This window comes from Mobula hypostoma, chromosome 8 (assembly GCF_963921235.1).
Source record: "Mobula hypostoma chromosome 8, sMobHyp1.1, whole genome shotgun sequence".
NCBI lineage: Eukaryota > Metazoa > Chordata > Chondrichthyes > Myliobatiformes > Myliobatidae > Mobula > Mobula hypostoma.
The window spans coordinates 23,645,401-23,664,992 of NC_086104.1; the positions used below are offsets into that span (position 1 = coordinate 23,645,401).

The following is a 19,592-nucleotide window of genomic DNA, read 5'->3' on the forward strand; positions in this document are numbered from 1 at the left end:
CGACTGACAGTCTGGGTTTTTCTCATAGAGACAGGCTTCATCATTCAGGATTCATGACACCATCAGCAGCAACCAGTAGCATTTTCATTGTACTTAGTGCCTCTGCCTTCTTGGATGCAGAATGAATCACCCGTACATTGCTGTGCAAGCTTTGTTAAGTAACATACATCAAAGTTGCTGGTGAACGCAGCAGGCCAAGCAGCATCTATAGGAAGAGGCGCAGTTGACGTTTCAGGCCGAGACCCTTCGTCAGGACTAACTGAAGGAAGAGTGAGTAAGGGATTTGAAAGCTGGAGGGGGAGGGGGAGATGCAAAATGATAGGAGAAGACAGGAGGGGGAGGGGTAGAGCCGAGAGCTGGACAGGTGATAGGCAAAAGGGGATACGAGAGGATCATGGGACAGGAGGCCTAGGGAGAAAGACGGGGGGGGGGGTGACCCAGAGGATGGGCAAGAGGTATATTCAGAGGGACAGAGGGAGAAAAAGGAGAGTGAGAGAAAGAATGTGTGCATAAAAAGGAGTAACAGCTGGGGTACGAGGGGGAGGTGGGGCCTAGCAGAAGTTAGAGAAGTCAATGTTCATGCCATCAGGTTGGAGGCTACCCAGACGGAATATAAGGTGTTGTTCCTCCAACCTGAGTGTGGCTTCATCTTTACAGTAGAGGAGGCCGTGGATAGACATGTCAGAATGGGAATGGGATGTGGAATTAAAATGTGTGGCCACTGGGAGATCCTGCTTTCTCTGGCAGACAGAGCGTAGATGTTCAGCAAAGCGGTCTCCCAGTCTGCGTCGGGTCTCACCAATATATAAAAGGCCACATCGGGAGCACCGGACGCAGTATATCACCCCAGTCGACTCACAGGTGAAGTGATGCCTCACCTGGAAGGACTGTTTGGGGCCCTGAATGGTGGTAAGGGAGGAAGTGTAAGGGCATGTGTAGCACTTGTTCCGCTTACACGGATAAGTGCCAGGAGGGAGATCAGTGGGGAGGGATGGGGGGGACGAATGGACAAGGGAGTTGTGTAGGGAGCGATCCCTGCGGAATGCAGAGAGAGGCGGGGGAGGGAAAGATGTGCTTAGTGGTGGGATCCCGTTGGAAGTGGAGGTGACTCTCACAGCTATCTGGACTATTCCTCTTCTCACCCTGTCTCTTGCAAAAACGCCATCCCCTTCTCGCAATTCCTCCGTCTCCGCCGCATCTGCTCTCAGGATGAGGCTTTTCATTCTAGGACGAGGGAGATGTCTTCATTTTTTAAAGAAAGGGGCTTCCCTTCCTCCACTATCAACTCTGCTCTTAAACGCATCTCCCCCATTTCACGTACATCTGCTCTCACTCCATCCTCCCACCACCCCACTAGGAATAGGGTTCCCCTGGTCCTCACCTACCACCCCACCAGCCTCCGGGTCCAACATATTATTCTCCGTAACTTCCGCCACCTCCAACGGGATCCCACCACTAAGCACATCTTTCCCTCCCCCCCTCTCTCTGCATTCCGCAGGGATCGCTCCCTACACAACTCCCTTGTCCATTCGTCCCCCCCATCCCTCCCCACTGATCTCCCTCCTGGCACTTATCCGTGTAAGCGGAACAAGTGCTACACATGCCCTTACACTTCCTCCCTTACCACCATTCAGGGCCCCAAACAGTCCTTCCAGGTGAGGCATTACTTCACCTGTGAGTCGACTGGGGTGATATACTGCGTCCGGTGCTCCCGATGTGGCCTTTTATATATTGGTGAGACCCGATGCAGACTGGGAGACCGCTTTGCTGAACATCTACGCTCTGTCCGCCAGAGAAAGCAGGATCTCCCAGTGGCCACACATTTTAATTCCACATCCCATTCCCATTCTGACATGTCTATCCACGGCCTCCTCTACTGTAAAGATGAAGCCACACTCAGGTTGGAGGAACAACACCTTATATTCCGTCTGGGTAGCCTCCAACCTGATGGCACGAACATTGACTTCTCTAACTTCCGCTAGGCCCCACCTCCCCCTCGTACCCCAGCTGTTACTCCTTTTTATGCACACATTCTTTCTCTCACTCTCCTTTTTCTCCCTCTGTCCCTCTGAATATACCTCTTGCCCATCCTCTGGGTCACCCCCCCCCGTCTTTCTCCCTAGGCCTCCTGTCCCATGATCCTCTCGTATCCCCTTTTGCCTATCACCTGTCCAGCTCTCGGCTCTATCCCTCCCCCTCCTGTCTTCTCCTATCATTTTGCATCTCCCCCTCTGCCTCCAGCTTTCAAATCCCTTACTCACTCTTCCTTCAGTTAGTCCTGACGAAGGGTCTCGGCCTGAAACGTCGACTGCGCCTCTTCCTATAGATGCTGCTTGGCCTGCTGCGTTCACCAGCAACTTTGATGTATGTTGCTTGAATTTCCAGCATCTGCAGAATTCCTGTTGTTTAAGCTTTGTTAAGTGTTATTTTTACAATGCATCCGGTGCTCGCCCTTGTTAACTCTCCCAGTAATGCTACGCTCGAAGTGGGGCTGAGAAATCAAGTCAGTTCATGCAGTTAAAGCTTGCAGTGGAGTAAAGCAAATGTGGGGTTGGAAATCAGGTCATTCGGGTTCTCATTCACAAAGAGCAGGTGCAGGTAAATAGCACCGCTCACTCTTCACAGCAGCTTGGACAGTGCGATCTCATGGACCTAATAGTACACCCACACCTCAAGGACTGTAGTCAATCAATGGGGCAACTCTCCACCACAACCTAAAGGACAATTAGGGATGGGCAATTGAATACAGACTTAGCCTGTGAAGCCCCCGTCAATAGAGTCTGGCAAACAGAACTGCATACTCTACTCCATGCAGTCTAACTACAGTGGTGTTTTGTAAATTTGCATAATAATATCCCAACATTTATATTCTATGCCTTGACCTAAGAAGGCATGCATGCAATATGCCTTCTTCACAACCCTATCCACATCCATTGCCTCTTTGAGGAAACAGTGGACTTCAACCTCAAGGTCCCTCTGTTGATCAACATCCCTTAACGATCTACTTTAACCCCTCATTAACTCTCCCAGCAAGAAGTGGGGCTAAGAAAGCCAAGAACAGTTTATGGAGATGAAGCTTGCTTACTTCCTGCCCTTTGCAGCACTGGTGTTTTGGGCAGTAATAAAGGCCCTCCAACTCTATCTGTATAGAAGGATTCTTCATTGATGTTTCTGTAACAATTGTTTTTTGACCAGTCAGGGTAGTTAACTGAGCTGAACCCCTGAACCTGGAGGACTGGTTGACCACTCTTAGTCTGGCCTCGACCCTTTGACCTTTTGGCATTGGTGATCCTACTAAGAGCCAAAGTACAAGTCCCTGACATCAGCCAACATAGTTCTCTGGGTTATTGGGGCATGCAAGCCTCTAAATCCTATGGTAAGGTTGAGGTCCTCTTGCAGGAGATAGAGCTTGAATTTGAATAAAGCAAATGTGTGCCTAGAAAGCAGGTCATTGAGGATGTTGTAAGCTTAGACAGCCTTCCTCATTATCCACACCATCAACTTTATGTCATCCACAAACTTACCAATCACATCTGCTGTGTTCACATGCTAGTTGTTAATATATATTGCAGACAACAGTACCAGCAGCTATCTCTGCAATACAATACTGATCACCAACCAGGAAAGCATCTCTACACCACTACACTTTATCTCCGGCTATCAAACCAATTTTGGATTCAATTAGCCATCATGTATCCCATGAACTTTGAACTACTGGATGAGCCTACCTTGTCAAATACCTGACTGGAGGCACTGCGTCCAGAACATGTTAAATGCCATTTCAGACATCATCTTTGTCTGCTGGATAGCAGATCAGAATCAGGTTTAATATCACTGTCCTCTTGTGAAATTTGTTAACTTTGTAGCAGCTGTACAATGCAATACATGATAAATGAACAAAAAAGATCTGAATTACAGTAAGTGTGTATATATATATATATATGTGTGTGTGTGTGTATTCAATTGTTACATTAAGAGAAGTAGTACAAAAAACAGAAATTTTAAAAAAGTAGTGAGGTAGTAAGACCTCGGCTTATGTACATCAAAAGCATAGCCAGGTGGCTACACATCGAGGAAATGGAAGTCATCCAAAAAAACGAAGGATAGATCTGTATGGAAAACCACGGACACCAAAGTCCACTTCGGATATGGTACCTAGACAGACAGACAGTGAGGTAGTGTTCATCGGCTCAATGTCCATTTAGAAATTGGGTGGCAGAAGGGAGGAAGCTGAATCACTGAGTATTTGTCTTCAGGCTTCTGAACCTCCTTCCTGACGGTAACAAAAAGATGAGGGCATGTCCTGGGTGGGTGGGGGTCCTTGACGTTTGAAGCTGCTTTTCTGAGGCACTGCTCCTTGCAGATGTCTCGGATACTACGAAGGTTAGTACCCATGATGGAGCTGACTAATTTGACAATTCTTTGCAGCCTGCTATGGTTCTGTGCAGTAGCCTTCTTCTCCCTGCACCCCCCCCCCCCATATCAGACAGTGATGGAGCCAGTCAGAATGTTCTGCAGAAGCTTTCGAGTTTTTCAGGTGACGAAATAAATCTCCTCAAACTCCATGCTGTTGATGTCAAATATTCATGGTCAAGTTTTCTTGCACAGGCATGTTTCATATTTCACTAATTGAATTGACTTTATTTCTTACACCCTTCATGTGCATGAGGGGTAAAAATCTTTACGTTACGTCTCCATCTGAATGTGCAATGTGCAAATTATGGTACTGTGTAACAAACAGTATGTACAGTAAAATATACAACAGTCAATATAGCTTAGAATATATTTTAGAAGAACAAATGTAAATGCTGTGTAATTATAAAAATACATTTACAAACCTAAATTTAGATGTGAGATTAATAGCCAATTTATGTTGGCATACACATTTTCTCTATTATTAAAATTGACCCTGATTGAAGCAGATAAAAAAATCTAGCTTGAGGTGGTAAATGGTTCAAACTCATTGCAACAGATGGTGTTAGTTGACAGGGAAGTGTTACAAAGAGGGCCTTCACTAACAACATTTATTTTGTTAATCAGTTTAATGTTAATGGCAATGATATCCAGATCTGATGCATTAAGTAAAGCAAGTAACACGGTCACTGGATTATTCTTCTTCAGGCATCGAGCTGTCAATCTCTTCCTCCAAGGGTATGAGAAATCATGGATTGAAACCGAGGAACATTATTTTGAAGATAAGCTAATAGAAGATATAGCTGTGAGTAACACTTTGTGGTTGATTCCTGTGGAGCTGGATTTGCATGAAATACAATAAAACGTTAGAAATATAAAGCATACCATGCTGAAAGATTATTCTCTTCTCAGCGTGATTATTTTTCCATCACCACTTATTTATCTACAGTAAACACTTCCCACAGAGATTACTGCTTGATATGTGCATCCACCATTTTGATCCTGGATTTCAGGAAGTAGGTTGACATAACAAAAGGCTATCTATGGCGTTATTGTGTAAGATATAGGACATAACATCTGTTAGGTGGTAAATGATGAAATTTCAGGCAAATATATTAATGACACTGTGAAGATCGTACAGCGATGTTGAAGGAGGATGTTTTCATTTACTAAAATTGATTTAGAGCTTCTCTGTACAATCACAATTTTACAGAAAGGTTACTAACAGCACCCTTGCGAGTTGGAATCTCTGAACAGATCAGTCACATCGGTCACTTGCTTGCATATGATCCCTTTACCGCAGCAGCATATTCCAGGATATCTTCACGATTAATGGGAAAGAGGAAGGGTCTCCATGTGGTATGGAGAATGACAGGTAAAATTATACAGATCTCTACAACATCTTGGGCGCAACAGTGAGAACTTGTCACTGTGTGTCCAGCAAAGTTGTTTTTGCAACTAAAATATGGAAGACTGCCAATGTATACCTCATTGACAAAAAGTAAGGCAAATTGGACCAGTCAGATCCCACGTGATCGTTTGCAAAGGAACAGAAGAAATATTAAAACAAATGTTGCTCAGTGATGTTCAGACTGAATTTTGCCCAAGGTCTTGTTACACACTTGGACCAAATTCTTAAGGTGAGATGCTGCCTGGCCTGCTGCGTTCACCAGCAACTTTGATGTGTGTTGCTTGAATTTCCAGCATCTGCAGAATTCCTCATGTTTGCGTTTTCAAATGGAACTGTTCTTCATTTCGGGGCAGCATTGACCAAGTATAGTATCGAAGTGCCTATTAAGGCTGTCAAAGAGAATTGCGGACTAAACTTTCCATCAGTTTCAATGATAAAGAAAAACAGTTATGGCTGTTGGAGGATAACAGTCTCATCCTGAGGATATGAGCCACAGGAACTCCTTGGGGCAACATAGCATGCTGAAACTACTTCAGCTTTTTCATCCATGATTTTCACTTTATCATAAGCTTATAGGTGAGCTGTGGTTCCTTAAGGTTGTTATAGCTGTGGGTGGTAATGGGGGACAAGCTCGCACTCCCTATTAAATTCTCCCATTGGTGTGCATCTCAAAAAGCCTCTGACAACCAAGTCCAGCTCCTGGCCTTCACATGTGGCTTAGCCACAAAGCCCAGTGGGACCGTTTCTACAGTCCTACATTGAGTTCAATGCTGAATGGCAACTCATGCGATACCATGGGTGCCAAATTGTATCAGTCTCTGCTGTTCCCTTGGATTCATCAGCTGCATGGAGAGGTGGACCCTGCTACATGGGCATCAGCTTGCTCTCCATGTCATACTGGCTTGCATATCACATAGAGAGCTAAGATGTGATATCCACAGTTGAACCTGACCAGTGGAGGGCCTCATAGCTGGGCTGATGGTTGTGTACTGTTCTGTTCCAATGACAACTACTCAGAAGAAGCAAGAAAACAACTCAACAATTTTTGAACTGCATCTGAGGAAGTCAGTGAGTGCCAGCCTTGCTCACAATGTTCACATCCGAAGGAACTACAAGTAAAAGGCATTGGACCTTTTAGAGGAAGAAGCTGTAATGGGTTGGGGTGCAGGTATTAATTTGAAGTGATGTGTAAAGCTAATAAAGAACAAATTAGCATGAATCAAAAATAAATAAAAGTTAGACACCTCCTAATCAGAGAGCAAGGACATGAGAGACAAAGCTAAGATTCAGAACTCTCTTCAGAAGTGGGATCTGCACTGGGTCCAATGTTGTTTGTCATATACATTAATGATCTGGATGATGGGGTGGTAAATTGGATTAGTAAGTATGCAGATGATACTAAGATAGGTGGAGTTGTGGATAATGAAGTAGGTTTTCAAAGCTTGCAGAGAGATTTAGGCCAGTTAGAAGAGTGGGCTGAAAGATGGCAGATGGAGTTTAATGCTGATAATTGTAAGGTGCTACATTTTGGCAGGACTAATCAAAATAGGACATACATGGTAAATGGTAGGGCATTGAAGAATGCAGTAGAACAGAGGGATCTAGGAATAATGGTGCATAGTTCCCTGAAGGTGGAATCTCATGTGGATAGGGTGGTGAAGAAAGCTTTTGGTGTGTGGCCTTTATAAATCAGAGCATTGAGTATAGGAGATGGGATGTAATGTTGAAATTGTACAAGGCATTGGTAAGGCCAAATTTGTATTGTGTACTGTTCCGGTCAGCGAATTATAGGAAAGATGTCAACAAAATTGAGAGAGTACAGAGAAGATTTACTAGAATGGTACCTGGGTTTCATCTCCTAAGTTACAGAGAAAGGTTGAACAAGTTGGGTCTTTACTCTCTGGAGCATAGAAGGTTGAGGGGGGACTTAATAGAGGTATTTAAAATTATGAGGGGGATAGATAGAGTTGACGTGGATAGGCTTTTTCCATTGAGAGTGGGGGAGATTCAAACAAAAGGACATGAGTTGAGAGTTAAAGGGCAAAAGTTTAGGGGTAACATGAGGAGGAACTTCTCTTCTCAGAGAGTGGTAGCTGTGTGGAAAGAGCTTCCAGCAGAAGTGGTTGAGGCAGGTTCAATGTTGTCATTTGAAGTTAAATTGGATAGCTATATGGACAGGAAAGGAATGAAGGGTTATGGGCTGAGTGCAGGTCGTTGGGACTAGGTGAGAGTAAGAGTTCGGCACGGACTAGAAGGGCCGAGATGGCCTGTTTCCATGCTGTAATTGTTATATGGTTATATGGAAAGAATGACTCCCCTCTTCTCTGCTCTTTCTTCATAGATGGTGGGTGAGCTGCTGTTGCTCCCAGCTTTGTTTGGAAAGTCGTGCATACATCAAAAATCAAAGCAGTTTGTTCTACCAGAGATAAACTGAAGGGGTGCAGTGTTAGCCAGAGCGCATCCAGCACCTCTTTAAGAAAAAAGCTGAAATAAACAAGCTAATTAATTAGGTGTTGCCCAGGGTGATTTGAGTATCTCGGAACTGCTGATCTCCTGGGATTTTTACGCACCACAGACTCTGGAGTTTACAAAGAATGGTGCCAAAAGCAAAAAAAACACCTAGCGAGTGGATTTAACAGGATGTTTTTGCTCACAGCACAGCCACTTGCTGGATGTTATTTTTATTTTTGGCACCATTCTTTGTAAACTCTAGAGTCTGTTGTGCGTAAAAATCCCAGGAGATCAGCAGTTTCCGAGATACTCAAATCACCCTGCGTGGCACCTAATTAATTAGTTTGTTTATTTTGGCTTTTTTCTTAAAGAGGTGCCCAACGTGTTCCAGTGCGCTCCGGCTAGCACTGCACCCCTGATAAACTGTACATTTCTGGTGAACAGGAAGCTGCTTTCCGAACATTTAACTTTTGTGTAGTGAAATACATATTTTAATGTTTTAGATGGAATCTAAATGTATTTATAGTATTGTGCTGGAATAACAAAGCATTAATCGAATTCCAGTTTTCTTAGAAGCTTATCTGTTTCTTTCCTTAGAAACCAGGGGGAGAGAAGCCAGTGGAAGAGGAGGAGGGGAACAAACAACTTGACCCTCTTCACCAACTCATTCTCTTGTTCAGTCGAACGGCTCTGACAGAAAAATGGTAAGTTTAAGAAAATTCCTCAATTAGCATTGAAACCAAAACTGCTAGAAATATACAAGTGGTCATGTAGCAGATGTGGAGAGAGGAAGATAATTCATTGAGGTCAATTACCAATAAACAGAAGCAAAAAATTAATCAGAGATGTAATTAGTTTTAGGCAAAAATGATTGAAAGGGAGGGAGGGGAGAACAAAAGGGAAGGTTTGTGATAGAATGGAAGAGGGAAGGGATTAAATGACAGGATGGGGCAAAGCAAAATGAAATTGTTGTGGATTGATAAAGAAATTTTTTAAAAAACTGACCCCCATCCCCCAAATGAAACTAACGTAAGCAAAATCATGACTAGTAGAAGAAGCCTAAACATTTGAATCTGTGGGATGTGTAATGCTTGGTTTACACACTTTGAGAATGTGTGTTCTCACCTTTTGACAGCTCCTCCTCTCAGTATTCAATGTAGGTTCTTCACCGTGACTAGTTAAATCTCCCACTACCTCATCTGGCTGCATCCCAACACTCTTAATTAAATAGGTGCGGAGATAAGAAGGCATTGGTGTTGGTGCAGGGAGCACGGACCTGAACAGCAGTGACTGTTATGCTGCACCCTCTCTGATAAATAAAGAGTTCAAAGGCATGGAGTTTCCGAAGCTCTCATCACTAAGATAATGGACATTCTGTGGAATGATCTTTGCCATGCTCTTGAGGCTACAAGATCTTTGTAAGCCGTGGATCTCTGCCAGTTTTCTCACTTCTGAGACAAACGTCTCGGAAAAGGAGACATTTCTGAGTAGCTCCTCGAAGTTCCTACTCAGAAATGTCTCCTTTGATTGCAGTGGGGCTTGGTGACATATCGAGTACTGGTATTTGCCACTAACATGGGTTCCCAGGAGAGCTGTTAGCCACTTCATGACCATATTGAGTACTGGTATTTTCCCCTAACATGGGGTTCCCAGGAGAGCTGGTGGCCATTTCATGACCCTATGAGTTCCCCTAAAACAGACCCTATTGTAAACAGGAAGTTTGTTTCTCTCTCTCAGACATTTTCAATAGCCAGCACTGTCCACTGATATGAAACTTGGGGAACAAGGGCTACCCTTCAGCTTCAGAAACCAAGGAATTCCTAATTACAGCAGTGGAGTGTAGACACAAGAGCCACATAACTATTGGGCTGGAATTGTTTTATTATTGTTGCGTATGCCAATATATAGTGAAAAGCTTGTCTTACCTACTGTTCATACAGATCACTTCTGCTCTGAGGTACTGTAAATTAAAACCATAACATAACAGCGAGAGCAAGGTAACAATAAGGTACAAGGTTATAACAAGAATGACTGTGAGATCAAGAGCCCATCTTATCATCGCAGGGAAGCATTCAATAGTCTTATAACAGGGGATGGAAGCTGTCCTTCAGCCTGGTGGTACTTGATTTCAGGCTTTTGTATCTTCTTCCTGACAGAAAAGGGAATTCCAGGTGGGTGAGGTCTTTGGTTATGCTTGTTGCTTGACTGAGGCAGCAAGAAGTACAGACGGAGTCCATACAGTGGGGTTGGTGGTCTGGTTTCCATTATGTGCTGCACTGTGTCTGCAATTCTCTACAGTTTGTTTATTGACACATGTACCAATTGCCATCCAGACAGGATGCTTCCTACGGTGCATCGATACAAATTGTCCCCACACTCCCCAACCTTCCTGTAGTCAATGGCAACTCTGGTTTTACCGACATTGAGGGAAAGGTTGTTGCCACGACACCATGTTACTGTCTCCCTCCTGTACTCTATTTATCTCCTTCTCTCTACCTCCTCCCTGTACTCCAACTCATTGCTTTTTGAGATGCATCCCACTGCAGTGGTATCATCTGCAAACTTGCAGATGGATTTCGAGCAAATTCTGGCCACACAGCCGTGAGTATCAGGTTTGTACTGAAAAATGCCACTGGTCAGCTGAAGTTGAGATTCTGCTGCTGCCTCAGTTTGAGGGTGCTCTGCAGAACAGGGCAGAAAGCTGTGGAGGTTGCATTATCATCTGCTGCATGGAGATCGAAGACTATGTCTGCTGATGGAAGAAGAAAACAAAGGAGACCTAAATTTTGAGTGCTTTGTAGTCTGGGAGTCATAAGGAACAATTGGTGCAGACTCCTTGGGGATATGCCTGCTCAGTATTCAAAGCCCCATCTCCAAGCAGTGTGGGGGAGCATTCATTGATTGCACAGGGTATGAGGGACTGACTAAGAGAGTTTCAACCAGCTTGGTTTATGAAAATGCAAATCATGTTTGAAGATGTATTTGAACTTGTTACTGAAATCACAGAGAAGGCTAATAAAATGAATGTTCTGGTCATTTGACAAATTACCACAAGTAGGTCTTGTTAGCAAAACTGAAGGTGATGGATTAAGAGAATCAAATTTAAAAAAAGCCAGTTGAAGGCCAGAAAAGTGAGTCATTGCAATGAACTATTCATTTCACACTGAAGTATGATAGACTGGAGCATTGTCCAAGGAGCATTGTTTTTATAGGTATTGGAAAAACAGTAACATTTCAAATATTGGTATTGAAAGCAGATCTGGAGTGTGATACCAATTGATTACAAAAAACAAGCTGTTGGACAAACTGCTTGAGTTCTGATGCTAATCTCAACCTACACAGCATTAGGAGGCTAGTGCCTATTTTGGAGCTGGTTGAGTTTACTGCTTTCTGTGATCCTGCATGGTGGCCCCTCCACACCAGACAGTGATACAACCAGTTGGAATGCTCTCCATGGTTTACCTACAGAAATTTATGAGTGTTTTTGGTGACATATCAATTTTCCACGAGCTTCTATGAAATATAGCCACTGCCCTGCTTTCTTTATAATTGCCTCAATATATTGTGCCCAGGATAAATCTTCAGAGATGTTGACAACTAGGAACTTGGAGCTTCTCACCCTTTCCGCTGCTAATCCCTCTATGAGGGCTGGTGTGTGTTTCCTTGACATCTCTTTCCTGATGACCACAATCCGTTCCTTGTTCTTACTGACACTGAGTGCAAGATTGTTTTTGCAACTCCACTCAGCCAGGTGACCTATCTCGCTCCTGCATGCCTTCTCGTCACAGTTGAAATTCTGCCAACATTAGTTGTGTCGGCAGTAAAATTATAAATGGCATCTGAGCTGTGCCTAGCCGCATGGTGAGGGTGCGGAGAGAGTGGAGCAGTAGGCTAAGCATGCATCCTTAAGGTGTGCCAGTGTTGATAGTCATGGAGGAGGAAATGCTATTACTGATCTGGACAGACTATGGTCTCCTGGTAAGGAAGTCAAGGATCCATTTGCAGAGGGAGATATAAAGGCCCAGGTTTTGGAACTTGTTGATTAGAAATGAGTGTATGATTCTGTATGATGCTGAGCTGTAGCCTGATGTGGGTATGGTTATTGTATAGGGGATCCAAGGCTGAGTGGCGGGCAAGAACCGGAAGGCAGATTACTATCTGAATGGTGTCAAGTTAGGAAAAGAGGAAGTACAAAGAGATCTAGGTGTCCTTGTTCATTAGTCACTGAAAGTAAGTATGCAGTTACAACAGGCAGTGAAGAAAGCTAATGGCATGTTGGCCTTCATAACAAGGGGAGTTGAGTATAGGAGCAAGGAGGTCCTTCTGCAGTTGTACAGGGCCCTGGTAAGACCACACCTGGAGTATTGTGTACAGTTTTGGTCTCCAGATTTGAGGAAGGACATTCTAGCTATTGAAGGAGTGCAGCGTAGGTTCACGAGGTTAATTCCCGGGATGGCGGGACTGTCATATGTTGAAAGATTGGCGTGACAGGGGTTGTATACACTGGAAGTTAGAAGGATGAGAAGGGATCTGATTGAAACATATATGATTATTAAGGGATTGGACACGCTGGAGGCAGGAATCATGTTCCCGATGTTGGGGTAGTCCAGAACCAGAGGCCACAGTTTAAGAATAAGGGGTAGACAATTTAGAACAGAGTTGAGGAAAAACTTTTTCACATAGAGGGTTGTGGTTCTGTGGAATGCTCTGCCTCAGAAGGCAGTGGAGGCCAGTTCTCTGGATTCTTTCAAAAAAGAGTTAGATAGAGCTTTTAAAGATAGTGGAGTGAAGGGATATGGGGAGAAGGCAGGAAAAGGGTACTGATTGTGGATGATCAGCCATGATCACAATGAATGGTGGTGCTGGCTCGAAGGGCTGAATGGCCTACTCCTGCACCTATTGTCTATAGTCTATTGTCTATTGCCAGTGAGATTGCATCTGCTGTTGACCAATTAAGGTGATGGAGTGAAGCATCTCGGCCATTTATGATGTCATGCTTTGCTTTGTAGGAAGCAATGGCCTGCAAACCCTCCCAGAGCAGATGTACATCTGATTCCATCTCTAACCTCAAATAGAATTCTTTTCTTTTGCTCTATGAGGTGGTGTGCTGGGGCAATGGCATCAACATGGGTGATGCCGACGGGCTCAATAAACCAATTAGAAAGGCTGGCTCTGTTATGGGAGTCAAACTGAACACATTAGAAGCTGTGGTAGAATAAAGGACCCCACGGAAAATCCTGGCAAATCTGGACAATGTTTCTCACCCTCTGCATGCCACCTTGGCTGAACAGAGGAGCACGTTTAGTTATAGATGAAGATAACTGCGCTGCTCCAAAGAGCGCTATCTGAGGACATTCTTACCCTTGGCATTAGGCTCTATAATGAGTCAACCTATAGCCAGGGAAGGATGACCCCCTCCTGTTAGACTGCTTGTGGTAACTTATTTTTTATTCTTTTTACTTCCCTTCTAATAATTATATCTGTGCACTTGTAATGCTACCGAAATCCCCTTTTTCTGGGTGTGTCTGGAAATGCAGCTGGTTAGCCTCTCGCTAACAGCCGCTGGATTCCGTGTTGATGAACTCGCTTTTCTCCGGTTTCATGTGTCTAAGGTGTATACGACTTTGGTCCTGCCAAACCTGTGAGACTGGGATGTCTCACCCACCCAAACCCCTATGTGTGTGAATGCTGTGTGATTTACTGCCCTGAAACAGCCCGTCAGCATAAAATTACAGATCGCACACTGAATACAATTATAAAGAAGTATATTTGTGAATGGTAACTTATCCAAAGAGCTAGTAAAGAAAAAGAAACAAAAGGGCCCATTATAATTAAACAGTCAAATGTGCACGAGTCGGAGCTCAAATATTCCAAAAGCCATATTCACCGATCCTCGGCAGACCTCCGCGCCTGGGCTCCATCGAATCGTATTTCCCGCAACACACATAAAAGTTGCTGGTGAACTTCAGGCGATGGGTCTCAGCCCGAAACGTCGACTGTACCTCTTCCTAGAGGTGCTGCCTGGCCTGCTGCGTTCACCAGCAACTTTTATGTGTGTTGCTTGAAATTCCAGCATCTGCAGATTTCCTCGTGTTTGCATTTTTAAAATTGTATTTCCCCACTGGATCGAATCCTGCTACCAGTTCTCTCTAGCATCTTCACTCTTCATCTACCACCAAACAAAAACAAAGACCTACCACTGGTGTCAGTCACAAAACCGCTATCCCAGCCTTCTCCAGAACCTTCCTCCCCTTCCACTTTCCTGATTGGATGACCCGCATTCCTAAACATCCCTTATCTCCCACAATAACCCAAACAATGCTTCTTCAGAAAAACCAGTACATGAAATAACCTACAGCATTAGCAGTAACACCTTTACACTACTGTGACACTGTAATTTCTTTTTGGATCAATAAAGTATCAATCTTAAAATAGCCTTCCCTGTGTAGTAACTGGATTTTAAAAACATAGAAATATAGAAAGCATACAGCACAATACAGGCCCTTCGGCCCACAAAGCTGTACCGAACATGTCTCTACCTTAGAACTACCTAGGCTTTACCCATAGCCCTCTATTTTTCAAAGCTCCATGTACCTGTCCAAAAGCCTCTTAAAAGACCCTATTGTTTCTGCCTCCGTCACCGCCACTGGCAGCCCATTCCACACACTCACCGCTCTCTGTGTAAAAAAACTTACCCCTGACATCTCCTCTGTACCTACTCCCCAACACCTTAAACCTGTGTCCTCTTGTGGCAGCTATTTCAGCCCTGGGAAAAAGCCTCTGACTATCCACACGATCAATGCCTCTCATCATCTTATACACCTCTATCAAGTCTCATCCTCTCATCCTCTGTCGCTCCAAGGAGAAAAGGCCGAGTTCACTCAACCTGCTTTCATAAGGCATGCTCCCCAATCCAGGCAACATCCTTGTAAATCTCTTCTGCACCCTTTCTATGGCTTCCACATCCTTCCTGTAGTGAGGCAATCAGAACTGAGCACAGTATTCGAAGTAGGGTCTGACCAGGGTCTTATATATTTTACACTTTATTGTTGCCAAACAATTGATACTAGAACGTACCATCACCACAGCGGTATTTGATTCTGTGCTTCCCGCTCCCTGGAGTGCAAATTGATAGTAAATATTAAAAATTTAAATTGCAAATCATAAATAGAAAATATAAAAATGGAAAGTAAGGTAGTGCAAAAAAACCGAGATGCAGGTCCGGTTATTTGGAGGGTACAGCCCAGATCCGGGTCAGGATCCATTCAGCAGTCTTATCACAGTTGGAAAGAAGCTGTTTCCAAATCTGGCCATATGAGTCTTCAAGCTCCTGAGCCTTCTCCCAGAGGGAAGAGGGACGAAAAGTTTGTTGGCTGGGTGGGTTTACCTCTGGGCTCCTAAATTCAATTCCATGATTAATGAAGGCCAATACACGATATGCCACAGTCAACCTGCGCAGCTGCTTTGAACATCCTATGGACTCAGACCCCAAGATCCCTGGGATCCTGCGCATTGCCAAGAGCCGGACTATTTCCTATTTAGTTCTGGATCACCGGTCACGTTTCTCTGAGTTCCTCTAGCACTTTGTTTAGTTTTGCTCCAGATTACAGCATCAGTCAGCTGACTCTCTTCAGTTTAAACAGACTGAAGTAGGGCACAGATGGGCTTGCAGAATGGGTCGAAAAGTGGAAGATGAAATTTAACTCAGAGAAATGTTAGCTAGTGCCATTGCAGCACTGAGAAATAGGATGTTGACCTGGATGTGATGGCGTTCTAAATTGTCTGCAGGAACAGAGGGATCTACGTGCATAGATGTATGAAAATATCAGAACATGTTGAGAGAGTAAGATCTTGGCTTCATATGGTACAAAAGCCACAAATTTATATTGAAACTTAATGATGCTCTGGTTAGGCCACAACTCCAATATTGTGTCTTTTTGTGGTTTGCGGTGATCGCACATTGTGAAGGATGTGGAGGTCCCTGAGCGTCTACAAAGGAAGTATACCAGAGTGGTTTCAGGATGTGAAAGTTCAGCTAGAAGGTTAAGTTGGATTAGCAAGGTCTGTTCTCTTCAGGGCTGAGATCGGCAGACATGCCTAACATTACAGAGAGTTGAGTTAAGGTAAACAAAGAAAAATTGCCCCCATTAAGTGAAGGGACGCAGATGAGGGTGTAGAATTCTGAGTTTTTGGAGCTGAGATACAGATGAGGACTGAGAAAGAATACTTTATGCAATGAATAGTAAAGACCTTTAACTCACTGTCAGTGAGGGTGGCTCAAAAGGAGACAATAACTGATTTCAACACAAAATTTCAGAGACACTTTTAGAAGGTGTTTGCAGGGCTGCAGGGATTGAGCCAGGGAGTCAGACTTAGTGGATTTCAAAATTCAAAGTATGCATATTATGTACAACCTTGAAAATCATCTTCTTGCAGGCAGCCACAAATACAAAGAAACCCAATAGAACCTCTTGAAAAAGACCGTCAAACACCCAATATGCACAAAACACTACGTTGTGCAAACAATTAGAAGTAAACAAATAGCACTCAGAACTGAAGTTCACGAAAGTGAGCCCGCAGCCCCGAAGCCAGTTCATCACTGCAGCCAGTCGACAGCCCATTTGTTGCAGGCCACAGCCTCAGTTCAGCACAGAGGTGAGTAAACCTCATGGAGCAGCAATCTAAATACCAACCTCCAGCCCTGACACCCTGACCTTTTCAATCTGGCCTGGTGCTTATATCGACCAGGCGTCAGCTTGTTCCTCACTGTTGGAGCCCAGGCCCTGCCACTCAATTTGGCCATAAGTCTACTCCAGCTGTGGGCAGACATTGGGTCGTTTCTCGCTGTTGGGCCCGAGCGTCGCCGCCTTGATTTGGCATGTACGTGCCACACTGCATCTTTGAAATTCTAACTCACCGAATCCCCCAGAAGACTGCAAAAATGGCCAGGTTGTACAGGTGGTTCAAAAGGGAAGTTACAGGCTATTGACTGCAGTGACCATTGTCCAGAGAAAGTGTGATTAATAGAGTAGTTAGTAGATTTGTTTGCTGCTAGTAAAGCATCACTATGTCTCACTAGCACCATCTTAACCAGAAGATGGACTAAATGGCTTCTGTGACTTCATCCTCCTGTTTTGTGACCAGATCAGAGAATTGTTGCTGAGTCAGAGACACCTAGAGTGGGACTGTGCAGAGTGACGAGAATATAAATAGAAACCATAGAACACTACAGCACGGTAAACAGGCCATTCGGCCCTTCTAGTCTCTGCCAAAACTTTATTCCGCTAGTCCCATTGACTTGCACCCAGTCCATAACCCTCCAGACTTCTCCCATCCATGTATCTACCCAATTTATTCTTAAAACTTAAGAGTGAGCCTGCATTTACCACATCAGATGGCAGCTCGTTCCACACTCCCACCATTCTGAGTGAAGAAGTTCCCCCTAATGTTCCCCCTAAACCTTTCCCCTTTCACCCTAAAGCCATGTCCTCTCATATTTATCTCTCCTAATCTAAGTAGAAAGAGCCTACTCACATTTACTCTGTCTATACCCCTCAATTTTGTAAACCTCTATCAAGTCTCCCCTCATTCTTCTATGCTCCAAGGAATTAAGGCCTAACCTGTTCAATCTTTCCTTGTAACTCAACTCCTGAAGACCCAGCAACATCCTGGTAAATCTTCTCTGCACTCTTTCATTCTTACTGATATCCTTCCTATAGTTAGGTGACCAGAACTGCACACAATACTCCAAATTTGGCCTCACCAATGTCTTATACAACCTCACCAAACATCCCAACTCCTATACTCAGTACTTTGATTTATGAATGCCAGGATGCCAAAAGCCTTCTTTACAACCCTGTCTACCTGTGACGCCATTTGCAGGGAATTATGTATCTGAACTCCCAGATCCTTTTGTTCCTCCACACTCCTCCTCAGTGCCCTACCATTTACTGTGTATGTCCTACCTTGATTTGTCCTTCCAAAATGCAACACCTCACACTTGTCTGCATTAAATTCCATCTGCCATTTTCTGGCCCATTTTTCCCTCTGCAAGCTTTGAAAGCTTTCTCGCTGTCCACAACACCTCCAATCTTAGTGTCATCGGCAAACCTGCTGATCCAATTTACCATATTATCATCTATATCATTGATATAGACAACAAACAACAATGGTCCCAGCACAGATCCCTGAGGTACATCACTAGTCACAGGCCTCCAGTCTGAGAAGCGATCATCCACTATCACTCTCTGTCTTCACCCACACAGCCAATTTCGTATCCAGTTTACATCCTCTCCATGGATACCTAGTGTCTGAACCTTCTGAACTAACCTCCCATGTGGGACCTTGTCAAAGGCCTTATTAAAGTCCATGTAGACAACATCCACAGCCTTTCCTTCGTCTACTTTCTTGGTAACCTCCTCGAAAAACTCTACAAGATTGGTCAAACACATTCTACCACGCACAAAGCCATGCTGACTATCCTTAATCGGCCCTTGGCTGTCCAAATACTTGTATATCCGATCTCTCAGAACACCTGCCAATAATTTACCTACTGCTGATGTCAGGCTCACTGGCCTGTAATTACCCGGTTTACTTTTGGAGCCTTTTTAAAACAGCGGAACAACATGAGCCACCCTCCAATCCTCCGGCACCGCACCCGTGGCTAAGGACATTTAAAATTTTTCTGCCAGGGCCCCTGCAATTTCTCCACTAGTCTCTCTCAAGGTCCAAGGAAATATCATGTCAGGCCCGGGGGATTTATCTACCTTTATTAGCTGTAAGGCAGCAAGCACCTCCTCTTTTTTAATCTCTATATGTTCCATGACACTACTGCTTGTTTCCCTTCCTTCCATGTACACTATGCCAGTTTCCTGAGTAAATTCTGATGCAAAAAAACTGCTTAAGATCTCCCCCATCTCATGAGGCTCCACACATAGATGACCACTCTGATCTTCTAGGGGACCTATTTTGTCCCTTACTATCCTTTTACTCTTAATATACTTGTAGAAACCCTTTGGGTTTGCCTTCACATTATCTGCCAAAGCAACCTCATGTCTTTTTGCCTTCCTGATTTCCTTCTTTAGTATTTTCTTACATTTTCTATACTCTTCAAGTACCTCATTTGTTCCTTGTTGCCTATACCTGCTATACACTTACCTCTTTTTCTTAGCCAGATCGCCAATATCCCTTGAAAACCAACGTTCGCTATGCCTGTTGACTTTGCCTTTAATCCTGACAGGAACATGCAAATTCTGCACTCTCAAAATTTCACCTTTGAAGGCCTTCCACTTACTGAACACATCCTTGCCAGAAAACA

The 19,592-nt window shown here is 44.1% G+C and overlaps 1 protein-coding gene across 1 annotated transcript in view; it reads left to right on the forward strand.

Moving 5' to 3' along the window:
• Positions 1–19,592, forward strand: part of ryr2a (ryanodine receptor 2a (cardiac)) — an 801,439-nt gene that overhangs the window by 638,796 nt on the left and 143,051 nt on the right. Inside the window, exons 74-75 of the mRNA XM_063055593.1 lie at positions 5,122–5,218; positions 8,873–8,979. Coding sequence (XP_062911663.1) covers positions 5,122–5,218; positions 8,873–8,979 — 204 coding nt within the window. The remainder of the gene's footprint in view (positions 1–5,121; positions 5,219–8,872; positions 8,980–19,592) is intronic.